The sequence below is a fragment of the Mobula hypostoma genome, chromosome 7 (assembly GCF_963921235.1).
Source record: "Mobula hypostoma chromosome 7, sMobHyp1.1, whole genome shotgun sequence".
In the NCBI taxonomy this organism is placed as follows: domain Eukaryota; kingdom Metazoa; phylum Chordata; class Chondrichthyes; order Myliobatiformes; family Myliobatidae; genus Mobula; species Mobula hypostoma.
Genome location: NC_086103.1, coordinates 5,381,483 through 5,405,076, shown reverse-complemented (window position 1 = coordinate 5,405,076; position 23,594 = coordinate 5,381,483). Strand labels below are relative to the sequence as shown.

At 42.2% G+C, this 23,594-nt stretch overlaps 1 protein-coding gene across 2 annotated transcripts in view; it reads right to left on the bottom strand.

The window, feature by feature from the left end:
* Positions 1-299: 299 nt before the first annotated feature.
* LOC134349117 (protocadherin-1-like) overlaps positions 300-23,594 on the bottom strand; it is a 524,282-nt gene continuing 500,987 nt past the window's right edge. For both annotated transcript variants that reach the window (XM_063053002.1, XM_063053001.1), the window contains exon 4: positions 300-5,000. In XM_063053002.1, the coding sequence (XP_062909072.1) occupies positions 4,615-5,000 (386 nt within the window). In that variant the 3' untranslated portion in view covers positions 300-4,614. The remainder of the gene's footprint in view (positions 5,001-23,594) is intronic.

Genomic DNA, 23,594 nt, shown 5'->3' with positions numbered 1-23,594 from the left:
TAGCATTGGTGTAGGCAACTTTGTACTGTAAATGTCCAGCTGCTCCAATGTTTTGTGTATAACATTTAAAAGACACTTGGACAGGTTAATGGACAGGAGGAAAGGTTAGGAGTATAAATGCGTGCGAATGGGATAGTTTAGGACCGTTTGAGCAGAATGTCCTGTTTCCTTGCTCTGCTGGTCTATGACCCTATTCGATAACATATGGCTACCCTTCCCTAGCAGAATCCAACTCCTCAGAAATCCCAGAAACCTCCTGAATGGAGAGAGAGTCTCAAAGACAACAGATTTATCATTTTTCCATTTTATTGTAAAGCTTCAAGGAAGGAATAATTACAATGATTGTGTTTTCTCTCTGTTGATGGCTCAGCAAATGAGGGCCAAGAATTTGTTTACATGCTTAACATAGGAGAAAAAAAAAGATATAAACCAAGAGGAGGTGCTCACTGCCCACGCAAATCTCAATAAGTAACAGAGGAAGCCAGTGGATTAACTAGTGAAGCATTACGTGTTTCCAAACACCCTTAACAATATGGTCCAGATTATACATTTAATCCATCTAAAAATAGTAACATACTTCCATTTGCTGATTGTTTTTATATAAAAGCGACATTTACATGTACATAAAACTGTACAAAAAACATGGCATACAAGCAATTAAATTAATTATATAAATAGAACCAACATTGAAGTTCAAATCATCTAAACAGCAATCAGCTGCTTGTTCCTAGACAAATCTCATGGACTCTGGGTTTCCGCTCTCCACCCGTTCCCCAGTGTTGTGGGGACTCTTATCAGGGTGCTAACAGGATCTATACTATAGACTCACTGAAAGTACTGGTCCTCCTACAGATGCGTGTGCCACTGTAGTTCTGGTCCAGGGTATCACAGGGCAAGCTACATCGCGACACAATACTTTTATAAAATACATACATAGTCTACCGCTGTATCTGTTTCCTTAGGATGAAACACAAACAAAAAAAAAATGCATCAACTACTTCTGCCTATAAATGCGTGAGAAGTGGCCTGTTCAGATACCACAAAGTTGTTCTGCCACCTCAACACATTTTGGGGATTTTTTTTTGGTACCTGTATGTTCATGGTTGGGGTGTCTTTATCTTTTTGATTGTACCTGTAATTTGTCTGATTCCAAAATACTTCTTCATCAGTTAAACTGTATCTTAATCATACTAAAAGGCACCTTTAGCATTTCACCTCAAGTCTCCTCAATGTTCAATCTTCCTAAATTTTTCAGCATTGATTTCAGATTGAAGGACGATGGTGAGATTTATCCAAGATTCTTCCAATTGTTACTCCAGCTTGATCCTTGACTACAGGTCAACCCCGTGAATGTGGGGAGCTGAGAAGCCCAAAGCAGACAGGCATCAAGGAGACCTTTCCTAGGGTAACACCTCCACTAATTCCTGAGAACTGGAGGTGCAGAGCCCTGGAAGTATGACCACTAATCCTCCTGCCTTCAATGCCACATCCATAGGCTCTCTTAATCCTGTTATGCCAAGAGCATCAAGCAAATTACTTGATCTGAGAAAAAAAGAGAGATCCTTTTTGAGACATTCCAGTGTAAATTGGATGGATTCAAGGTCTATCATACAATGCCAAGGCATCCATTAACTTTAATACACCAACATTTTTCCTCAGCGTAGACCCTTGGTCCTGACCAATGAACCATACATGTGTGAATGCATTGCAGGACACAGTAAGAAAACTTGGATGAGTCAAATTGCGCCCCCCCCCATCACCCCCTCTGCCTGTATATTCTGACTCACATCTCCCCGCTTTTCATTTATCAAGGCACAAAGATAAAACCTGCTTCACTTCGGTCACAAACCCAGGAGGGGGGTAATCCTAGACCCAACCTGTTCATCAAATCATCAGGATTCTGCCACAGATAATGGAACGAGAACAAATGCCAACACACGCACACATACACACACAAAAAAAATGCAAATTTTTTATCATGAAAACTGAGCATTAATCATGCTAACATAACATTTTTTATATATACACCGCTGTCTATCTGAATCGAGTTTCACAAGTCGTGAAGTGGGTACAACTAGAAAGTGCGATATAACTGCAGACAATGACAGCAGTAGAAACAATAATTAGAGGAGGATCAGTGGGCCATTGAACCAAAAAGCTAAATGAAAATAGTAGGCTGCAAAGCTCTGTTCCATAAATGGTTATAAAATGAGTTCAAAATGCCATAAGGTGTCCAGCTCCAAGTGGGTAATCAAGTAGGCTTGATGAATTTTGATGGGGTTTTGCGTTGGCTGGCTGGATGAGTAAAAGTGTTCACTACCATCCAACGAGTAGACCCTGGTGTGTCATCACTGCACCAAAGTCAGCTGCCCAATCACATAACCAATGCATTGGTGGGAGGTCACCCAGCCTTCGGATCAGAAGAATCTATTATTTGTTTTGATTTAAGGAGGCACCGTGTTCAATGCCCTAATAGAAACATCTAGAGTAATGTAACTCTACTTGTCCATCTGGGCTTGGGAACCATTACTGCATCCATGGTCATGTGACACCTAGCAAAAGCCAAACATCTGCACACTCTACTATTCCCTCAAGAGGTTAATGCCTCCTCACCTCATTGTGAGAAGGGAATTCACAGATACACATGTCTAGAGACACAAACACACATACACACACAAACTCTCCCTCACACACACACACACACACACACAACCACATTTCCCCTACAGATACAGGCACCCATCTACTAACACACCCACACACCCACCCATGCAGACAACTGCACACAACCACTCAAAAAGGACTACAGAGACTCACATGAGCACCCGCAGATGCATACACCCAGCAAGGCATAGATTCGCTTACAACCACACACAACCAAAGTGACAGGCACATTCAAATACACACAACCATATCCATTCACAGAGCACATATCTAGTCACAGGGACACTGACACTGAAAGATGCATAAGCACACACTTCAAATCAATTAGGGTAGGAACTTTTGTATGTGTAATGCTTTACAATATGTCAGGATCTCCTGTGAAAAGCTGCCATTTCCAGTGAGGCTCTGGTTTTGGCCTCAGATCCTGAGTTCTGAGCTCAGAAAGGGGTGAAGTATCTCCGTTGTCCCCTTGTGCTCATCTTCCACAGGAGCCAACATTACTTGCAGTCACTTTCATCCCAGGGGACCTCTGACACGACAAGGTGATGTACATGTCCACTTTTCAAAGGTCTGATCCTAAGCGATGTAGTGATAGAAACCACAACCTCCATACAAGATACCAAAAGTGAAACAGTTCCACTTCCCAAAACAAAACAAATTATGTGAGAACACTGTGAACGGTGGAACAGATAAAGGTCAGGATTTACTGGTGCTATTTTCAATGCTCATTCACCAGCATGGCTCACTAAAAGTTTCTCACAGTTGTTACAGTTTCAAGATGGCTTTTCCATCAGTACCTTTAAAACTGTTTACACGAGGAAACAAATCTTTATAGCTTAAGATGGGTTTGTTGAAATCAGCTGAGAAGCAGGAATGATGGAGCTGATTTTAGCTCTCCAACCTGGAACTGTCTGAGATGCAATTCATATTTTAACTGAAAGTCATTTTTCCACAAATGTACAGCAACCCTCCTGTACCACTGCATCGATTGGTCACCATAGCAAGGGCCAGCATTATGTCAGATAAGTTTTCCATGCACTGAGATGCCACATTTAAAACTACATGTGTGTCCACGTGTCCATGTATGTCATCTGGTTTATGTCTTCGGCCCCCTCACGTCCTATCAATATACACGCACACAAACACACAGGCTCCCCACTCACATAGGGCGATGCATACCACTGAAACACACACACACACACACTCCATACGTGTAGCAAACACACATACACAAGCACAGTCATATAGGCACACACGCAAGCACATGAGCACTTCTGCCCGTGTATCAAATACTCACGCTTACACACACACACACACACACAACTGTGTATGCACACACATACGTGAACACACAAGCACACTCATACAGTACCAAGCACACACTCAATCATGCACACACTCTCTCACAAACACAGTCTCATACATGTACTGATCACACATGAATATACACACAATCATGCAGGCTTTTACACACGAGCACGTGCGTGAGTGACCTCATGTGTACGCACGCGCGCACACACACACACACACACTCTCTCTCACACACACACACACACACACACACACACACACACGCACAAACCCATAATTAAAAATAAATGATCTGACTGCATGCAGTTAAGAAGTTTGGCAGCAATGGAAACGATTGGGGTAAACAGCACCATGCTTGAGTTTTGACCACTGTTCTGCCTGCATTTTGTCTCTGTTGTTGGTGCTGGGTGGGGGTCAAGGCTGTGCCAACGTTATGGAAATCCCTGGACAACACACCATTTCAATCCCATCCATTCTTTGAAAAATTTAATTTTCCTTCGAATTGTAGTGCAGACAATAAAGCCTTTGTTTCTTTGCTTCTCCGAATGTTTCCCCCTGCGCTCATCTACCTCTTTAACTCTTGCACTTCCACTTAGCTGAAACGGCTTCAAACAGGCACAGAGCTGGCTCCATTGCTCCCTAGAGATAAATCTCACGCTTGGAATTCTGGGGGGCAGGCCCGGGGGCCTGTTGGTAGTCAGGGGGTTGGGTGAGTGGAATTTCTTCCAGAGTCGAATCCTTGCTGGGCTCGTGGTTTGAACCGGGGAAGGCACTATGCGTCGGTATGAAGCGGATGTTGGCCATCTTGGCATTACGGTCCTCAGGGATCCGAGGGCTCCCATTGGTCAGACGATCCTGGCTCCCCCGTTCTTCATAAGGCACAAAAGTGGACAGTTTGGGAACATTTTTCTGCTTCCTGTTGGGGGATGGTTGACCTGGCATCCAACAGGTATCTGAATGGCCAAACTCTGTGCAATCCCTTGTGCAGTTCCCCGTCATAGCCACGTCAGGCAGTGGTCGAAGATCTACATCGGCATATATAAAGGGAAATAAGAGCATTACTTTAATATACAGTCATAGAGTCATGCAGCACAGAATACAGAACGTGGAAAAGCACAGTACAGGCCCTTCGGCCCACAATGTTGTGATAATATTTTAACATACTCCACAGTCAATCTATCCCTTTCAGCCACAAAGTGCACTACTTTTCTTTTATCCATGTACCTAAGAGTCTTTTAAATGTCCCTAATGGATCTGCCTCAACCATCACTGCTGAATCCACCATTAAGAGCCCTCAAAGTTCAAAGTAAATGTATTATCAAAGTACATATATGTCACCATATACAACCCTGACATTATTTTCTGGTGGGCATTCAGAGTAAATCCCCAAAAACATAATAGAATTAATAAAAGACCACACCCAACAAAATGGATGAACAGCCAATGTTTAAAAGGCAACAACCTGTGCAGATGCAAAAGAAAATAATAATAATAATAATAATAAAAAAAATAAGTAAATAAATAAATAATAGAAATCAAGAACATGGGGTGAAGAACCCTTGATAGTGAGTCCACAGGCTGTGGGAATAGTTCAGTGATGGGGCAAGTGAAGTTGCGTGAAGTTGTCCCACTGACTCAGGAGTCCTGATGGCTGAGGGTAATAACTGTTTCTGAATCTTCAGCAATAGTTTCTGGTCTTGAAGACTCTTGCAAATATCAGTAGACTTATGGTGGAGAGCTTTCTGAACAGTTGCGTCACTGCCGAGTCTGGAGGCTTCAATGGACAGGATGGAAAAGGTTATAGAAGGTTATCTATTTCATTTAGAGATACTGCAGGATAGCAGGCCCATCCGGCCCAACGAGGCCGTGCCACCCAGTTATAGCATATGACCAATTAACCTACTAAGCTGTATTTGTTTGGGTTGTGGGAGGAAATCAGAGCACCCGGAGGAAACCCACCCGATCATGGGGAGAATGTGCAAGCTTCTTACAGACAGCGGCAGAAATTGAACCCAGGTTATTGGCATTGTAATAACATTGCACTCACCATTCCATTACCATGCCGACCGCCAAATGTTTGTAAGGCTCAGCTTGCTCCATAACAGGCATAACCCTCCCTCACAACTAAATCTTCAAAAGGCGGTGCGGCAGGAACTTGGCATCCGTCATTAAGGACTCTCACCATCTGGGACCTGTATGCTTCCCATGACTACCATCATGGAGGAGGTATAGGGGCCTGAAGAAGTCCACCCGATGTTTTAGCAACAGCTTATTCCTCTCTACTAATATATTTCTGAATGGTCCATGAACACACGGACATTACCTCATTACTGCTCTTATACATTATTTATTTACTTTATCTATCTATCCATCTATCCTACACCCTGAGCCGATAGGCTGGTCCTGGACTTATTTCATAATTTACTGGCATAATTTACATATTACTATTTAACTATTTATTACTATTTTCTATTACTATTCTATTACTATTTATTATTTCTATGACTAATACTATTTACTATTTACTAATAGTAATATTATTATTACTATTTCTATTACTATTTATTATTTATGGTGCAACTGTAACGAAAACCAATTTCCCCCAGGATCAATAAACTATGACTATGACTATGACCTATCTAGGCTTTCAATTAAAACCAGGATGAGAGAGTGTATCACTCCAGTCCTAACTACTCTGCATTGGCTTTCTGTATCATTTAATTTTCTTGTTTTTAAAGCACCCAATGTTCTGAGACCGGAGTGCATCACAAAATCGCTTTTGTTTTATAACCCTGCTCAAGCTCTCAAGTCTTGTCCGCCAGTCTCTTAAATTTAAACAATCTCTCTCCAAAAAATAATTGGCAGGTCAGCCTTTCTGAACTACGCTCCTGAACTGTGGAACTCAGTAGCTAAAGCGATGAGAGATGCAGACTCAGTTGACACTTCTAAACACCAGCTCAAAACCTACTTATTTAACCTTGCTTTCAACAAACATCTTTTTATTTTCATGTTTGCACTTTATCCCATTGCAAAGCACTTTGAATAACATTGTCTGTATGAAAAGTGCTCTATTAAAAAGTTATTATCTATGTATCTATTTATTAGAAATTTAAAATAATATATATGTATTTCAATGTACTGCTGCCACAAAGCTACAAATTTCACGACCTACAAATATGTAAAAGGCAAAAGTCTTAGGCACAGATACACAACTAGGGTGCCTAGGACTTTTGCACAGTACTATATTTGTCAAGATAGAGCGGAGAGTGAGTTTTAAATCTGATGGGAGCAAAGGATATTGGGAATGGCGAGGGTGGGGCCCTGCAGGAGAGGTGTGGGACAGGTGGCAGAGAAGGAGTGCTGGTGTGGGGGTGGCTGGGTGCAGGCACATGAAATGAAGGTTATTTGATTCCAAACTATTGATCATTACATAATGTTTCTCTGGTGCTTTCTGCTCACTTCCCTCTCGCTTCCCATTTTCCTAACCATGATTCCTCTTCTCACTCTCAGTCCACAATATATACCCACATGCTACACTCAGGTTGGAGGAACAACACCTTATATTCCGTCTGGGTAGCCTCCAACCTGATGGCATGAACATTGACTTCTCTAACTTCCGCTAATGCCCCACCTCCCCCTCGTACCCCATCCGTTATTTATTTTTATACACACATTCTTTCTCTCACTCTCCTTTTTCTCCCTCTGTCCCTCTGACTATACCCCTTGCCCATCCTCTGGGCTCCCCCCTCCCATGTCTTTCTCCCCGGACCTCCTGTCCCATGATCCTCTCGTATCCCCTTTGCCAATCACCTGTCCAGCTCTTGGCTCCATCCCTCCCCCTCCTGTCTTCTCCTATCATTTTGGATCTCCCCCTCCCCCTCCAACTTTCAAATCCCTTACTCACTCTTCCTTCAGTTAGTCCTGACGAAGGGTCTCGGCCTGAAACGTCGACTGTACCTCTTCCTAGAGATGCTGCCTGGCCTGCTGCGTTCACCAGCAACTTTGATGTGTGTTGCTTGAATTTCCAGCATCTGCAGAATTCCTGTTGTTGTGATAATTGTTTTTTTTTGCAGCAGCAGTACAATGCAATGCATAAAATTACTACAGTACTGTGCAAAAGTCTTAGGCACCCTAGCTATATGCATGTGCCTAAGACTTTTGCACAGTACTGCACGTACTTATCTATAAGAATAAATTTTATGTATTGTAATGTACTACTGCCACAAAGCAACACATTTCATGACAAATGCCAGTGAAAATAGACCTGATCCTGTTTCTCATTCTGATTCTATTGCTCTGACACAAGGTAAATGTCGAAATGATAACCGGATCCACATCTTTTGTATGCAATCAGCAATTTTATCTCCCAATGATGAGATGACCTTTGAACACTGATGTCAGGGTCCCGATGAAGCATTTCCTAGATTAGTAATTCATTGCAATTCTCAGAAAAATACACGCTCAGATCGGCGAGTAAATTGCAGACTGACATCTGTCAATGGGAGCACGAGAACTATCATACAGATAGGAATGGTAAATGGTGATAAAAGAAACAGAGAGCTCAGAAAAGAAGGAGTGCTCAGCAATGTTCTTACATAATGGCACTGGCTTGATGGTGACATGAAGTTAAACTCATGCCAGACACCTCCTGGCTCTCTGCCCACACATCCATTATTAATGGATGAGCCTTGGCACTTCAGGCTGGAAAAGTGAGAGGAAAAGGATTGTATACGAAATCCGTTCACGGACTGACCCTGCACCGAGAAGCAATCTACTGAGTTCTGCTTTAGCTGTATCCCCTGGCGATTGCTTTTCTACCTTAAACACCTATCCAGCATTGGAAAATAAAAACCTTTAATTGCGTTATCCAATCTATAAGGACAACTCTTACTTGGTGGTAGGGATCACAGATTTCAGATTCAGATTCACTATTCAATTACACAAGTGAAAGGAGGAACAAAATAGTTGTTGTTCCAGATCTGTGCAGCATATCAAAACACATTAAGTTAAAGAACACAATACGGGTGTCCCCCGCATTTTGAACGTTTGCTTTACAAAACCTCACTGTTACGAAAGACCTACATTAGTACCCTGTTTTCGCTAACAGAAGGTGTATTCACTGTTACGAAAAAGGCAGCGCGCGATAAAAGGCAGTGTGTGATAAAAGGCAGCGCGCACCCCGAGCAGCCGCACTCCCCCGGATTCGGAACTGCAATCTCGCCAGCATTGCTTAAACATGTACCTCTGAGCAGCCGTTAGCAAGGTGAGTTCTATGGTATCGGAAAAGCCTGAAAGAGCTCGTAAGGGTGTTAAACTTAGCGTAAAACTAGACATAATTAAGCTTTTTGATTGTGGTGAACGAAGTAAGAACTAAGTGCGTTTGGCTTGTGGAAGTTGATGAAGATGATGTTGAAGAGGTTTTGGCATCCCATGACCAAGAACTGATAGATGAAGAGCTGATGCAATTGGAAGAGGAAAGGGTAACAATCGAAACCGAGTGAGTAATGACAAAGTACGACTTTAATTTTGAAAGGGTACGTAGCTTTAGGGCATATTTGCAGGATGGTTTGAGTGCTTAAAAAAACTGTATGATAGAAAAATGTGCGAGGCTCAGCAGTCAAGCAAGCCTTCCACATCAGCCACAGCAGACGACGAACCTCGACCTTCAACATCAAGGCCGACAGAGATAGGAGAAGATGAGCTGCCTGCTCTAATGGAAACAGACGACGAGATGACACCCCAGTGTCCCACCACCCCAACCCCCAGGCCACGGACAGATACCGATTCGCGGAGAATGCAGCAGTAGCTGGGAGACACACAGCACATCTTTAAGAAAAAAGCCGAAATAAACATGCCAATTAATTAGATGCTGCCGACACATATTTGTCGGTCCAGATCAGAAGCGATGCAATCGGCAATCGGCACTGATCTGGGCTGACATTTACGTTCCGGGCGGCACCTAATTAATTAGCATGTTTATTTCAATTTTTTCTTAAAGATGTGCTGTGTGCCTCCCAGCTACCGCTGCATGCTTCGCGGATCAGTATTGGTTCGCTGCCTGGAGGGTGGGAGCCACTGCACCACCCAAACTCTGAAGACACACCTCCATCAGTGTGCTCCGCACTGTCCCAATTCCGGTAAGTGATACTACACTGTACATACATTATTTCTACTTTATATCGGCTGTGTATTTTTACGTGTTATTTGGTATGATTTGGCAGCTTCACAGCTTAAAGATTACTGGAGAGAGCTTGCGCCGTGTTTTTGCCGACGGCGCTCGCGTGGGATTTTCGCTACGGAGAACAGTTGTTCAGGCAATAATTGTGGAAAAGTATTTCTACTTTATATAAGCTGTGTATTTATCATATCATTCCTGCTTTTACTATATGTTACTGTTATTTTAGGTTTTCTGTGTTATTTGGCATGATTTGGTAGGTTATTTTTTGGGTCTGCGAATGCTCACAAAATTTTCCCATATAAATAAATGGTAATCGCTTCTTCGCTTTACGACATTCCAGCTTATGAACTGTTTCATAGGAATGCTCTACCTCCGGATGGCGGGGGAAACCTGTAATAAAATAAAACATAATGAATATAAATACAGTACTGTACAAAAGTCTTGGGCACATATATATCCCTAGCAAACCTAAGACTTTTACACAGTACTGTAGTTGTCAATGTGAAGCAGAGAGCAAGTTTGTAGATCTGCCAGGAGCAAAGAGTGTTGGGCATGGCGAGTGCGGAGCGCTGTGGGAGGGGTGTGAGACAGGTGGGAGGGAAGGAGTGCCGGGGGCTGTGGGTGGCATGGATGCAGGAACACCCAGCCCTGAGAAACCAGGCAAGGTGATTAGATTCCAAACAATTAGTTTATTGATCATCACAGAATGTCTCTCTGGTGCTTCCCGCACCCTCCTCTTTCCCTTCCCCTTTTTCCAAACATAATTCTCCTCTCCCTGACCCCATCGCACTCTCAATCCACAGTACAGACCCACATCAGAATCAAGTTTTTAATCACCACTCACGTATGTCATGAAATCTGTTTTTTTCTCATGCTCCATCTTCCTTTAATATCAGATTCCATCATCTTCAGTCCTTTGTCACTTCAACATATCACATGCCAGCTCTTGGTCCAAGTCTTCCCTTCACCTTTTTAAACCACCTCCCCTTTCTCCTTCCAGTCGAGATGGAGGGTTTTGTTCATCTCCAACCACAGATACTGCATGATCCATGGAGTTCTTCCAGCTTTTCAGGCATTGCTCCAGATCTCAGCATCTGCAGCCTTGTGCCTGCACCTAACTTCTCATAGACTATCTGCTCCTGAAACCCTGAATACCCTCAGTATGAAGTGCCAGTTCATGTTGGGAATGAGTACATATCTCTTCTGTCACTGGATCAATAATTGGGCTGTTCTGGTTGTCGAGGATTGCTGGGCAGTGGCTCAAAGGGCTGAAGGACCTATTCTGTGCTGTGCCTCTAAATAAATAACACTACAGATATTGGAAATTTAAATTAGAAGATCTGAAAGCTAACAATCAATATCACTCACAATGCATTATTATTTGTGAGTGAATAAATTGGATGTTGTTTCTCCACTGCTACAACAGTGACTACACCGAGCTCTTCAGCGACCGCAAAGTGACCTTAGTTTGTAAGTAATACTAAGTTAAGGCATATAAAGTGCTGGAACTGGTGAGAGTGAGAGGCAGTGTTTCAGGTCAGTGGTCCTTCTGCAGCAAATGGTTCTGACATGAGTTCATGAACCTGAAGTGTTAACTCTGCTTTCGTCTCTGTGGATGCTGCATGGCCTGCAGTGTGTGTCCAGCAGGCCTTGACCTCAGTCAAGAACAATCACTGTCAACTGAATTAAATATTTCAAATCCAAAATAATTTTTTTCTAACTTACTTGCAATTTGTTAGCGGTTATAAGTAATACTGACTTAATAGCAAATCATTAAATAATAATTGCTTGATGTACAATTTGCTCATCAATTAATCCAGTGATGGTGAAAGTCTAGTCTGGTCTCTTCTCATTTTCAATTTTAAAATCTCTTCAAGGAAAGTAATCATAAAATCCATCAATTAAAACAAGTCAAAAGCAGGGATCATAAAATGAGGATTTATACTGTTTTTATAAAACTATAAGTCATTATATAGAAGCAAAATCAGAATCAGAATCAGATTGAATATCATATGTCGTGAAATTCAATTTTTGTGTGGCAGCAGCACAGTGTAATATATAATAATAAACCTATAAATTACAATAAGAAAATATACATTAAAATGAATTAAATGAGTTGTGCCAAAAGAGAGCAAGAAAAAAGAAAGAAAATTGTGAGATAGTGTACAGTACTGTGGAAAAGTCTTAGGCGTGTATATATAGCTAGTTTACTTAGGACTATAGCACAGTACTGTAGTAATTTTAGGTATTGCACTGTACTGTTGCTGCTGCAAAAAGCAAATTCATCAGGACTGGAAAAGAAGGGGGCAGAAGCCAGAATCAGAAGGTGGCGGGTGGGGTGGGGGGGGGGAGTGAAAACAGTATAAGTTGGCAGGTGATAAGTGAGACCAACTGAAGGAGAAGGTGGGTGGATGGGGGTGTGAGGATGACGTAAAAGCTATCCCCCTCAAAAAGCCTGCAGGTTCCCCTCCAAGTTGCACTTCACACTAACTAGGAAATGTATTGTTGGTCCTTCCTCACCAGTGTATCTCAATCGCCTGAGTCCCTCTCCAACAACGCCTGGAATTATCTTCACCTATGTCAGGAGTTCCCAGCCTGGTATCAATGGACGCCTTGATTAATGGCATTGGTCCATGCCATAAAAAAAGGAATTCCTGACTTAGGTATAGACTTAATGGGCTTAAAAATTGATGGATACAGCCCTTCACAGGAGAAGTCCTTCCCATATTGAGCATATCTACAAGGAGCACTGCCACAAGAAAGCATTATCTGTCATCAAGGACCCCCATTACCCAGGCCACGCTCTCTTCTCACAGGGGCACAGGAGCCTTAGATCCCATACAACCAGGTTCAGGAACAGTTATTACCCTATAATCATCAGGCTCCTGAACTGGTTAACTTCACTCACCTCAGCACTAAACTGACACTCAACACTGAGATAACTCCACAACCTATCGACTCAATCTCAGGGTCTCTACAACTCATGTTCTCAGTATTATTTATTTACTTGTTTATTGTTATTTGCACGATTTATCTTCTTTTGCACATTGGATGTATGCCAGTCCTTGTTTATGTCCGGATTTTCATAGATTCTATAATATTTCATTATTTTCCAGTAAAGGCTTGCAAGAAAATGAATCTTAAGGTATATGGTGACATATAAATTTGATAATAAATTTACTTTGACTTTGAATGGTCTCCCTGCTATTGTAATAAAATCTGAATGGTTCAAGAAGGTAGCAATCACCATCTTTTCATGGGCAATAAATGTCGATCTTGCCAACGATGCCCATATCCCATGAGTAAATCTAAAATATGACCAGAGAGATTTGTGACAGAGCAGAGATAAGGGTTGTGTCAACAAGTGACAGCTGCTGATGAGAAATTAGTAATTATCAATCACCTTTAACAACCGGTCTGCAACCAGTGATAAAAACTGCAAACACAAGCCACATGTACTAGGCCCGTAACCAAGGAGACAATGAAGACCCTATAATCACTGCTTATTGATTTGCCATTTACTTCACACCACAAAAAGAGACAACAGTGACTTGGAGGGAGTTTGGCTGACAGAGACATCTGATTATTATCGACATTAACTCCAGGCGCTAAGGAGTAGCAGCCTTCTGTTTACTGTTTCTTTTTCACGTAGACCTCCATGAAGTTCTGTTTAAGGCATCATTTCATAAATGAGGGTCAAGAACTGATGACCCTGGCTGAGGGATCTGCATTTTCTTAGTATCAAAATAAACTTTATTGTAATAAGAATAATTAATTACAATAAACCATGCAATGCCTTACATTTGTAGTCAATGCATTATGTCATATCTGTTGCATTCCTTAAAACCAATAGGACTATTGCCACTCATGTGCCATTCACCCCTGAGGTGAAACACTACTACAATAATTGAGGGGCTTCCTCACCCAACCCATCCCCCTTCTTTCCAGCAGCAGGAGAACCCTATGCTGTGATCCTTCCCCATGGGACCTTTGCAGTGGCTGCACCAAGCTTTAGTGTGTTCGTCAGCACATACCCTTACAGCTTGGAATGTGCCAGTCGGCAGCATTCCTCCATGGACAACTCGATGAGCTGGCAGACCAGCAGGTTTTGGCCAGACCAAAGGAGTAGTAATGTGTAGAACATTGTACAGAGAACCAACAAACAGAGGGGGACTAAGTACCTTCTCTTTGTCATGCCATTGACAATGTGCTTTTCCATAGCATCTTTAACTGGGTACACGTGTCATTGCAAGAGCAGGTTTGACTCGCACTGATACTGAGTTCTAGAGTTTAAAAGTTAATGAATTACATTTGTGCTCACTGACATTATGTGCGGGCAAAAAAACGGAAGCAACTTGCATCCAGTAAGTTCCTGAAAGCCACAATGAATCGATAGAGAGGAATAAACAGTTAATCATAAATATGAGAAATTCTGCAGATGCTGGAAATCCAGAGCAAACATACAAAATGCTGGTCAGGCAGCCTCTATGGAAAAGTATAAACAGTTGATGTTTTGGGCCGAGACTCTTTATCAGGACTGGAAAGGAAGGGGGAATGAAGCTGGAATAAAAAAAAGGTAGGTGAGCTTGAGATTTCCATCATTTGCAGAACCTGTGTTTATAACTTGTTGCTCCACTGTGAAGTCTTTTTGAGGTGTGCCCACCTTGAAAAGTTTAAATCTTCTCTTTGATGGGAGTTCGGTGAAACCCTCTCTCACTGGTATCCTCTGTAATCTCTGTTGCTCGCTTGACTCGTTACCAGCTTATGCTCCATCCCCTTCCACCACCCCCCCACACATTTTATTCTGGCTTCATCCCCCTTCCTTTCCAGTCCTGATGAAGTGTCTCAGACTGAAATATTGATTGTATATTCTTCTCCATAGCTGCTGCCTGACCTGCTGCGTTCCTCCAGCATCTTGTGTGTGTTGGTCCAGATTTCCAGCATCTCATTTTACAATGAACTGAATGACCAATCAGCTACTTTCAACATTGTCGGTCAAGATAATAAACTACTGAGGAGGTCACTGGGATCCTAATTAGCTTTGCCAAATGCCAGTAGATTCTTACACCCAGTTGATCAGGCAATTGAGTATCTAGAGTCTTCAAGTCATCCAATACAGAGGCAGGCCCGGTGACCCATGTTGCTTATGCTAACCATTTTGCTTGCCCACACTAAACCTTTTTTCCCTGCATCAAGTCCATATCCTTTCATTGCTTGCCTACTTAAGTCCTTGTCTAAATGCCTCTTAAAGATAGTAATGGCATCTGAATTCACCACCTCCTATGGCAATGTGTTCTGGATATCAATCACTCTCAGAGGGTGGTGAGAGTGCAGAATGAGGGGCCAGTGCAATTGGTGCAAGTGTGCTTGATCTCAATACTTAAGAGAAGTTTGGAAAGGTACATGGATGGTAGGGCTATGGTAGGGTTATGGTGCCAGTACAGGTCGAAGGTAGCAGGCAATTTAACTGGTTCAGCATGGTCTAGGTGGGGCAAAGCACCTGTTTCTGTCTGTACTTTCCTATGATTTTGATTCTCAATGGAAAAACTTATCCCTCATTTAAATCTCGTTTAAACTCTTCTCTTTCATCTTACACAACGTTCTCTTATTTTTATCACTCCAACTGTGAGTAAAGGATTCTGCCTAGGCCTCTCAGCATTTTACATGCCTCCCTCAGGTCACTCTTCTGCCTCCTTTGATCTATGGGAAACAAGCCTCAACGATCTGATCTTATAATCTAAATAAAGTTCTCCAATTCTACTTTACTAACAGCAAGTTTTCATGTCCCTTACTAACCAAAAACCTGTCAAGTTCTGCTTTAAGTATAGACCAAAAGGGTCCATAAAACATCAGAGCAGAATTAGGCCACTTGGCCCATAGAGTCTGCTCTGCCATTCCATCATGGCTGATTTATTATTCCTCTCAACCCCATTCTCCTGCATTCTCCCTGTAACCTTTGATCCCCTTACTAAACAAGAACCTATCAAGTTCAGCTTTAAATTTACCCAGTGACTTGGCCTCCACAGTTGCCTGTGGCAATGAATTCCACAGATTCACCACCCTCTGGCTAAAGAAATTTTACTTCTTCTCTGTTCTAAAATAACGTCTCTCTATTTTGAGGTAGTGCCTCCAGGTTCTAGACTCCCCCTCTATATAAAACATTCTTCCCACTTTTCACTCTATCTATGCCTTTCAACAGTCACTAGGTTTCAATGACATTGCCCGCATTCTTCTAAACTCCAACAAGTATAGGCCCAGCACAACAAACACTCCCTATACATAAATCTTTCTATTTCTGTGATCGTTCTCGTGAACATCCTTTGCCCCCTCTCCAATGCCAGCATATCCTTTCTTAGCAAAGGGAGCCAACACCATTCACAATACTCCAAGTGTAGTCTGACCAGTAGCTTATAAAGCCATTATATACCCAGTGACTTGGTCTCCACAGCTGTCTATGGCAATGAGTTCCACAAATTTACCACACACGTGACTAAAGAAATTCCTCCTCATGCATGGGCAGTAGAAGAGGTGAGTATCCATGCAATTCTGCCAAGCTAATAGTTATGTTGTTCATACACAAACCAACTTTGTGGCATGATATGAGCAATGTTAAAATCATTTTTTATGTCCTCTCTCTTTATACGCAAGGGCAAGCAGTGAAGCAGTGCAATGCATTTAACATAGAACATCGAACACTACAGCACAGTACAGGCCCTGCAGCCCATGGTGTTGTGCCAACCTTTTAACCTGATCCAAGATCAATCTAACATTCAGTTAATTTGTTCAGCTCAAAGGCACGACAATTTGTGGGCTGAGCCTCAGTGAGCATCCCCTCCACATCAAAGGTGTGGAAAAGCCTGCAAAAGTAATGGATGCAGTCCAGTCCACCACAGGGAAAGCTCTCTCTCCAGCATTGGGCACATCTACAAAGTGCGCTGCCACAAGAAAGCAGCATCCATCATCAAGGACCCCACCATCCAGGCCATGCTCTCTTCTTGCTGCTACCATAGAGAAGAAGGTACAGGAGCCTTTAGGCTCTACACCACCAAGATCAAGAACAGATATTACCCTTCAACCATCAGGCTCCTGAACCAGATTGGATAACTTCACTCACCGTAACACTGAACTGATTCCTGGAGTAGTAGCTTAGGAGAGTCAATGGTGCCTAACGGTGGCTCCTTTGTTTGCATCTTTGGAAACAACTGTATTTCTATCTTTAATATCGCTATTTTTCTGTTTCAGGTTCTTTTGAAGATCCTGACCTGGAGTTACACCCTGATTTCAGTTCTCTGGGGAATGGGACCCACTCTCGGGGTTTCACGACGGACCGTTATTCAGTATGCCAAGGGCACTTCCTAACAGCTTCGCTCGCCTTCGTAGGTCCGAGATCTTGTGGCTCTGGAGGTGGGCGGATTGCAGGCCGGTGCCCTGGAACGAGCTCGGTGTGTCGTGGGAGTCAGAAGATCTACAGCTGTCTGGCCAGAGACCTGAGATCTTTGGGCACAGAGCTCGGAAAAAACGACGCAACAGGCTTTTAACTTCATAAACCAGCGAGTTGTTTTGTTATGCCTCCCCTCTCGCTGTGAAACGGAGACATCTTATTGGGGAGAGAGAGAGTCTGTGGTATGTCGAATACTGGGTGAATGAGTAGTCTTTGGGATACGGCAAGTCTGTGTCATTGCTGCGGGTTTGAGTGCTCAGTGGTGGGGTGCTGATGGGTTTCTTTTGCCAGTGGGGGAAGTGGGGATTGTTGCTCGCTGTCGTTTACACGCGGGAAGGAGGGAAGTTGGGGTTCTAACATGTAACTGTCATTCATTCTTTGGGGCACTCCTCTGTTTTTGTGGATGGTTGTGAAGAAAAAGCATTTCAGGATGTATATTGTATACATTTCCCTGACATTAAATGTACCTTTGAAACCTACGGACTCACCTTCAGGGACTCGACAACTCATGTCCTCAGACTTATTTATTTGTTTGTTTGTTCATTTATCTATTTATTTATCCATCCATTCATTTGTCTATTTATTTATTTACTGATTCTGATATTTGTTTTTTTCTGTGTTTGCACAGATTGTCTTCTTTTGCACATTGGCTGTCGGTCATGTTTGCGTGTATCTTTCATTAATTCCATTGTATTTATTTGTTCTACTGTGAATGCCTGCAAGGAAATAAATCTCAGGGTAGCATATGATGACATATACATTTGATAATGAATATACCTTGAACTTTGAACTTCCACCCTTCAACTACTCGCAACATGTTAGAATTGTAAAGCCTTGAGTTAACAAAGGCACAGATGACAATGGAGATTAAAACGCGGTTATGATGACAGTGTAGTTGGAAGTACATCTCAGTGTCAAAGATGGCGCCAGTGTGATGAATAATCTCCTTGTCAAGAGTTTTAAACCGATGTCAAGATAACATTTCTTCTATAGGGAAGGTGCACACGTTCTCAGGGATGCTAACAGAGGCAATGAGTTTATCTATAAGAGAGAATTTATATATGGGTCTTTTGTTCATAAGACTGCACATTACAGCTGCAGTGAACCAGATACAATTACAAAGAGGTATTTGAAGAGACACACATGTACATTGACACCTTTAAGTGCTCTCTAATATGATTCCTGATTTTATGGAAATTGGATCAGTTCTGAAAAGACTCTTTGCCACTTTATGAGATTCCCATCACTGGAAGTGCTTAGATAGACAAATAAAACCGCAGCTGACTTTGTGTGAAGAATGGTCAAAATAGCACTTGTGACATTCACACAATATCTAGATTGGTTTACATGAAATTGGATATTGCTGGAGCTTATCCCATACGCAAACTTTCCCCTTCCCTAGTTCATCTCCAGGAAGGGGCAGGAGGGTGAACCTGCACCACTCTACAGTGTATTGGGGGATCAGTGGTGGAGAAAGTCAGCATCTTAAAATTCCTGAGTGTTAACATATCGGATGATCTATTCTGGTCCCACTAACTCTACTAGTGTTACGCCGTTTACTTTTTAACTTGTGTTGTAAGTGCACTTTATGCTAAATGTCAATCTTCTGTAATATATTTATTATTTGTTAATTTTTTGTGGTAATATTACTTTGTGCTGTGTGTGAGATATATGTACTATGTTGTGCAGAGGATCGTTGTTTCACAATGCAAGAGTCGTAAGCACAGATATATACTGTAGCCAGGGTGCCTAAGACTTTTGCACGGTACTGTATTTGTCAAGGTGGAGCAGGGAGCAAGTTTGTAAATCTGGCATGAGCAAAGGATGTTGGCAATGGCGAGGGTGGAGAAACGATGGAGGGGTGTTGGACAGGGGCAGAGAAGGAGTGCTAGGGTGGTGGTGTGATTGCAGACTCACCCATCCTGAGACACCAGGCAAGGTCATTTGATTCCAAACTATTGATTTATTGGTCATTACAGATTGTTTCTTTGGTGCTTCCCACTCCCTGTCTTTTACCTTCTCCTTTTCCAAATCATTATTCTCCTTTCCCTGCCTCCTTCCCGCTCTCAGTCCACAATAGAGACCCATATCAGAATCAGGTTTATCATCACTCACATATGTCATGAAATTTGACCCTTTTTGCAGCAGCAGCAGTACTGTGCAAAAATCTTAAGCACCCGAGCTATGTATATGTGCATGAGATATTGCTCCATACTGAATGGTTGAATGACAATAACCTTGAGACTGAGCTTGAACGTGAACCAAATGCAGTCGCAAGGAAGGCAAACCAATGTCCCAACTTTTTTAGAAAGTTCGGCGTGTCATTTAACACTTGAACAAGCTTCCAGGGAAGCACTGCTGAAAGTATCCTGACTTGTTCATCGTGGTCCGGGATGGCAATTTGAATATGAAGCTGCAGACGATAGTGGACTCAGCCCAATACATCCCTCATCACCAGTGTTAATATTTATATGAGGTGCTGCCTCGAGAAGGCTATTCCTTTCAACCATTCACTTATTGAATCAACCTGCACAACCCTCATTACTACTTCAAATATAGCAGGACTGTGACCACTTTACACTACAATGGACTTACTGTGGACAGAAACAGACCCTTCAACCCATCTAGTTCATGCAAACCTGATCTTCTGATTAATTCCATCTACTGCACCTGGACCATAACCCTCCATATCTCCCTCATCCATATCCAAATTTCTCTTAAATGTAACATTTGAATCCGCATCAACCACTTCTGCTGGCAACTCATTACACACTGGCCCCAACCCTTTGAGTGAAGAAATCTCGCCCCAGATTCCCTTTAAACATTTCGTCTTTCATGCTCAACTTACGACCTCTAGTTCCAGTCTCACCCAATCTGACAGGAATAATCCTGCGAGCATTCACCACTCATAATTTTATATACCTCTGAAAGATCTCCTCTCATTCTCATGCACGCCAGGGAAGAAAGTCCTAACCTGTTCAAACTTCCCCTATGACTCAAGTCCTAGCAACATTCTTGTTAATTTTCTGTGCATTCCTTCAAGCTTATTGCTATCTCGTGGTTAAGTGCCATGCCACCTCAAGACAGCTAATTCTGAAGCTCCTTCAGCAACTCCGCTTTATGAGGTTCATCAGACAGGTTCAAGCCCAAGGTCATATATCAAGAATATAGCATTAATTCCATTAATGACATACCACAACCTCTGGCCAGTAAGGTTGCAATCAGAAAGATAACATGCTAAATCATTGACAAGCTTTGAAGTCTTGTTTCAAATTCAAGTTCAAATTCAAGTGTCTTGTCATCCGACTGTCCCCACAGTACTGTATAAAAGTCTTAGACACATACATATACTGTATAGCAAGCATGCCTAGGACTTTTGCACAGTATTGTACACACAACCAAATGAAACAACATTCCTCTGGACCATGGTCACCACAAGACATATACATACAACAAATAAAACAAAATATTACCACAAATAAGTTAATTAAGTACAGTATTGTATAAGGGTTTCTGCTGAACGGTTACAGCCCGAAACGTCAATTGTACTTTTTCCCATAGATTCTGCCTGGCCTGCTGAGTTCCGCCAGCATTTTGTGTGTGTTGCTCGGATTTCCATCATTTGCAGGTTTCTCTTGTTTGTATGTACTCTTATTTCTGTTTCCCAAACATCGTCCTATTATAACTAATATACAGTACGGTACAAAAGTCTTGGGCACATATATAATATATATATATATATATAGCAAGGGTGCCTAAAACTTTTGCACAGTACTATATTTGTCAACGTGGAGCGAAGAGCAAGTTTATAAGTTTGTTGGGAGCGACGGGTGTAGGGAATGGCGAGGGTGGTGTGCTGCAAGACGGGTGTGGGACAAGTGGCAGAGAAGGAGTGCAACAGGTGAAGACACACCCAGCCCTGAGACACAGGGAAGGTCATTTGAATCCAAACAAGTGACTTATTGATTACAGAATGTATTCTCAGGGATGTTTATGATGACGTTCACGTACTTAGATAATAGATTTACTTTGAACTTTGCTTCCCACTCCCTCCCCTCTCCCTTCTTTTCCCAAACATCATTCTCCTCGCCCTGCTCCCTTCCCACTCTTGGTCCACAAAAGAGACACATATCAGAATCAGGTTTATCATCGTTCACACATGTCATGAAATTTGTTTTCTTTTGTGTGTCAGCAGTACAGTGCAATACACAAAATTACTGGAGTACTGTACAAAAGTCCTAGGTACCCTAGCTATATCTATCTATCTATGTCTATCTATATATATATGCCCAAGACATTTGCACCATTCTGTACAATTTAAAAATGCATGTAGTGCACAGCACAGGTAAACAGTAAACAATAAACTCCTAGTGACAAGACCTCGGTGGTGGCAGGGTATTCATTAGTCTCACAGCCTGAGGGAAGTAGCTGTTACCCAGTCTGACAGTCCTAGTCCTGATGTTCCTGAAACATCTTCCTGTTGGTAGTTTCTGTCCCTCACAAAGTGTTGTCTCGAAGATATTCACATTTTGGCTTGTTCTTGGCTAAGGCAAATACATAGCCCTTTCACAGTTGCCTCTGTTGTCAGATTTCTCTGTAGTAAAAGCATTAGGCATCACAATTGCCTCTGGGAGAATCTGTCCACATAACAGCAGACTCCTGTCCCTCTACATGAGCCAGCTGTGTCTCTGTGGGCCTCACGCACACCTCAACGAGGCATAAGTTTGTGGGTTCAAATCCCACTGTAGATCCCTGGTCACACAAATCCAGCCTGACACTCTCAGTATAGCATAGACTGCTGTATTGTTTTTAGATATGACGTTAAATCAAGGTGTGCTGTGCTCCCTCGAGTGGATAGAAATTATCCCCCGACTCAGGTTCAAAGACATTTTTCCTCATGTTTGTTTTTCAGTCTTCACTAATTCATGAGGAGCACAAGGAGTGTGGGACATGTGGCCAGAGGAGCGGGTGGAATCGAATTATTCAATTCAGCATTGAGTCCAAGGTACTATTCAAAGCTTTTCCGAACTGCATCCATCACTAAGGACCCCCATCATTTAACACATGTCTCTCTTCTCATTTCGGCCATCAAGGAGGAGGCACAGGAGTCTCAGTGTTTCAGGACACACTCAGTGTTTCAGGAACAGCTTCTTTCCCTACACCATCAGATTTCAGAATGGTCAATGAACCCATAAACACTACCTTACAATTATTTTTCCTCTTTTTGCACTACATATTTAAGTATTTAAAAATATATATACTTATTGTTATTTATAGTTTTTATTATTATGTATTGCAAAGTACTACTGCCAAAAAACAGGAAATTTCATGACATATGCCAGAAGTATTAAGACTGCAACTGATTTTAATTATGTGTTCAAAGATCAAAGTAAATTTATTATGAAAATATGTATATGTCACCAAATACTACGCTGAGATTAATTTTCTTGCAGGCACCACAGTAGAACAAAGTACAATAGAATCAATGAAAACTACACACAAAGACAAATACAAAAAGAAACAAATCTCTGGTCTGTGGCATGGTGCAAGAGGACTGAAAAATTGAAAATATCAACTCACTCTTTAAGAAAGGAGGAAGGAAGCAGAAAGGAAATTATTGACTAGTTAGCCTGACCTTAGTGGCTGAGAAGATGATGGTGTCAGTTGTTAAGGATGAGGTTATGGAGTACTTGGAGACATAGGACAAGATAGGACAAAGTCAGTATGGTTTCCTTAAGCAACACACACACAAAATGCTGGAGGAACTCGTCTATAGAAAAAAAAGTACAGTTGACGTTTCGGGTCAAAACCCTTCGGCAGGACTGGCCCGAAATGCCAACTGTACTTTTTCTCCATAGATGCTGCCTGGCCTGCTGAGTTTCTCCAGTATTTTGTATGTGCTGCTCAAACCTCCAGCATCTGCAGATTTTCTCTTGTTTATGGTTTCCTTAAGGAAAGATCTTGCCTGGCAAACCTGTTGGATTTCTTTAAGGAAGTTTC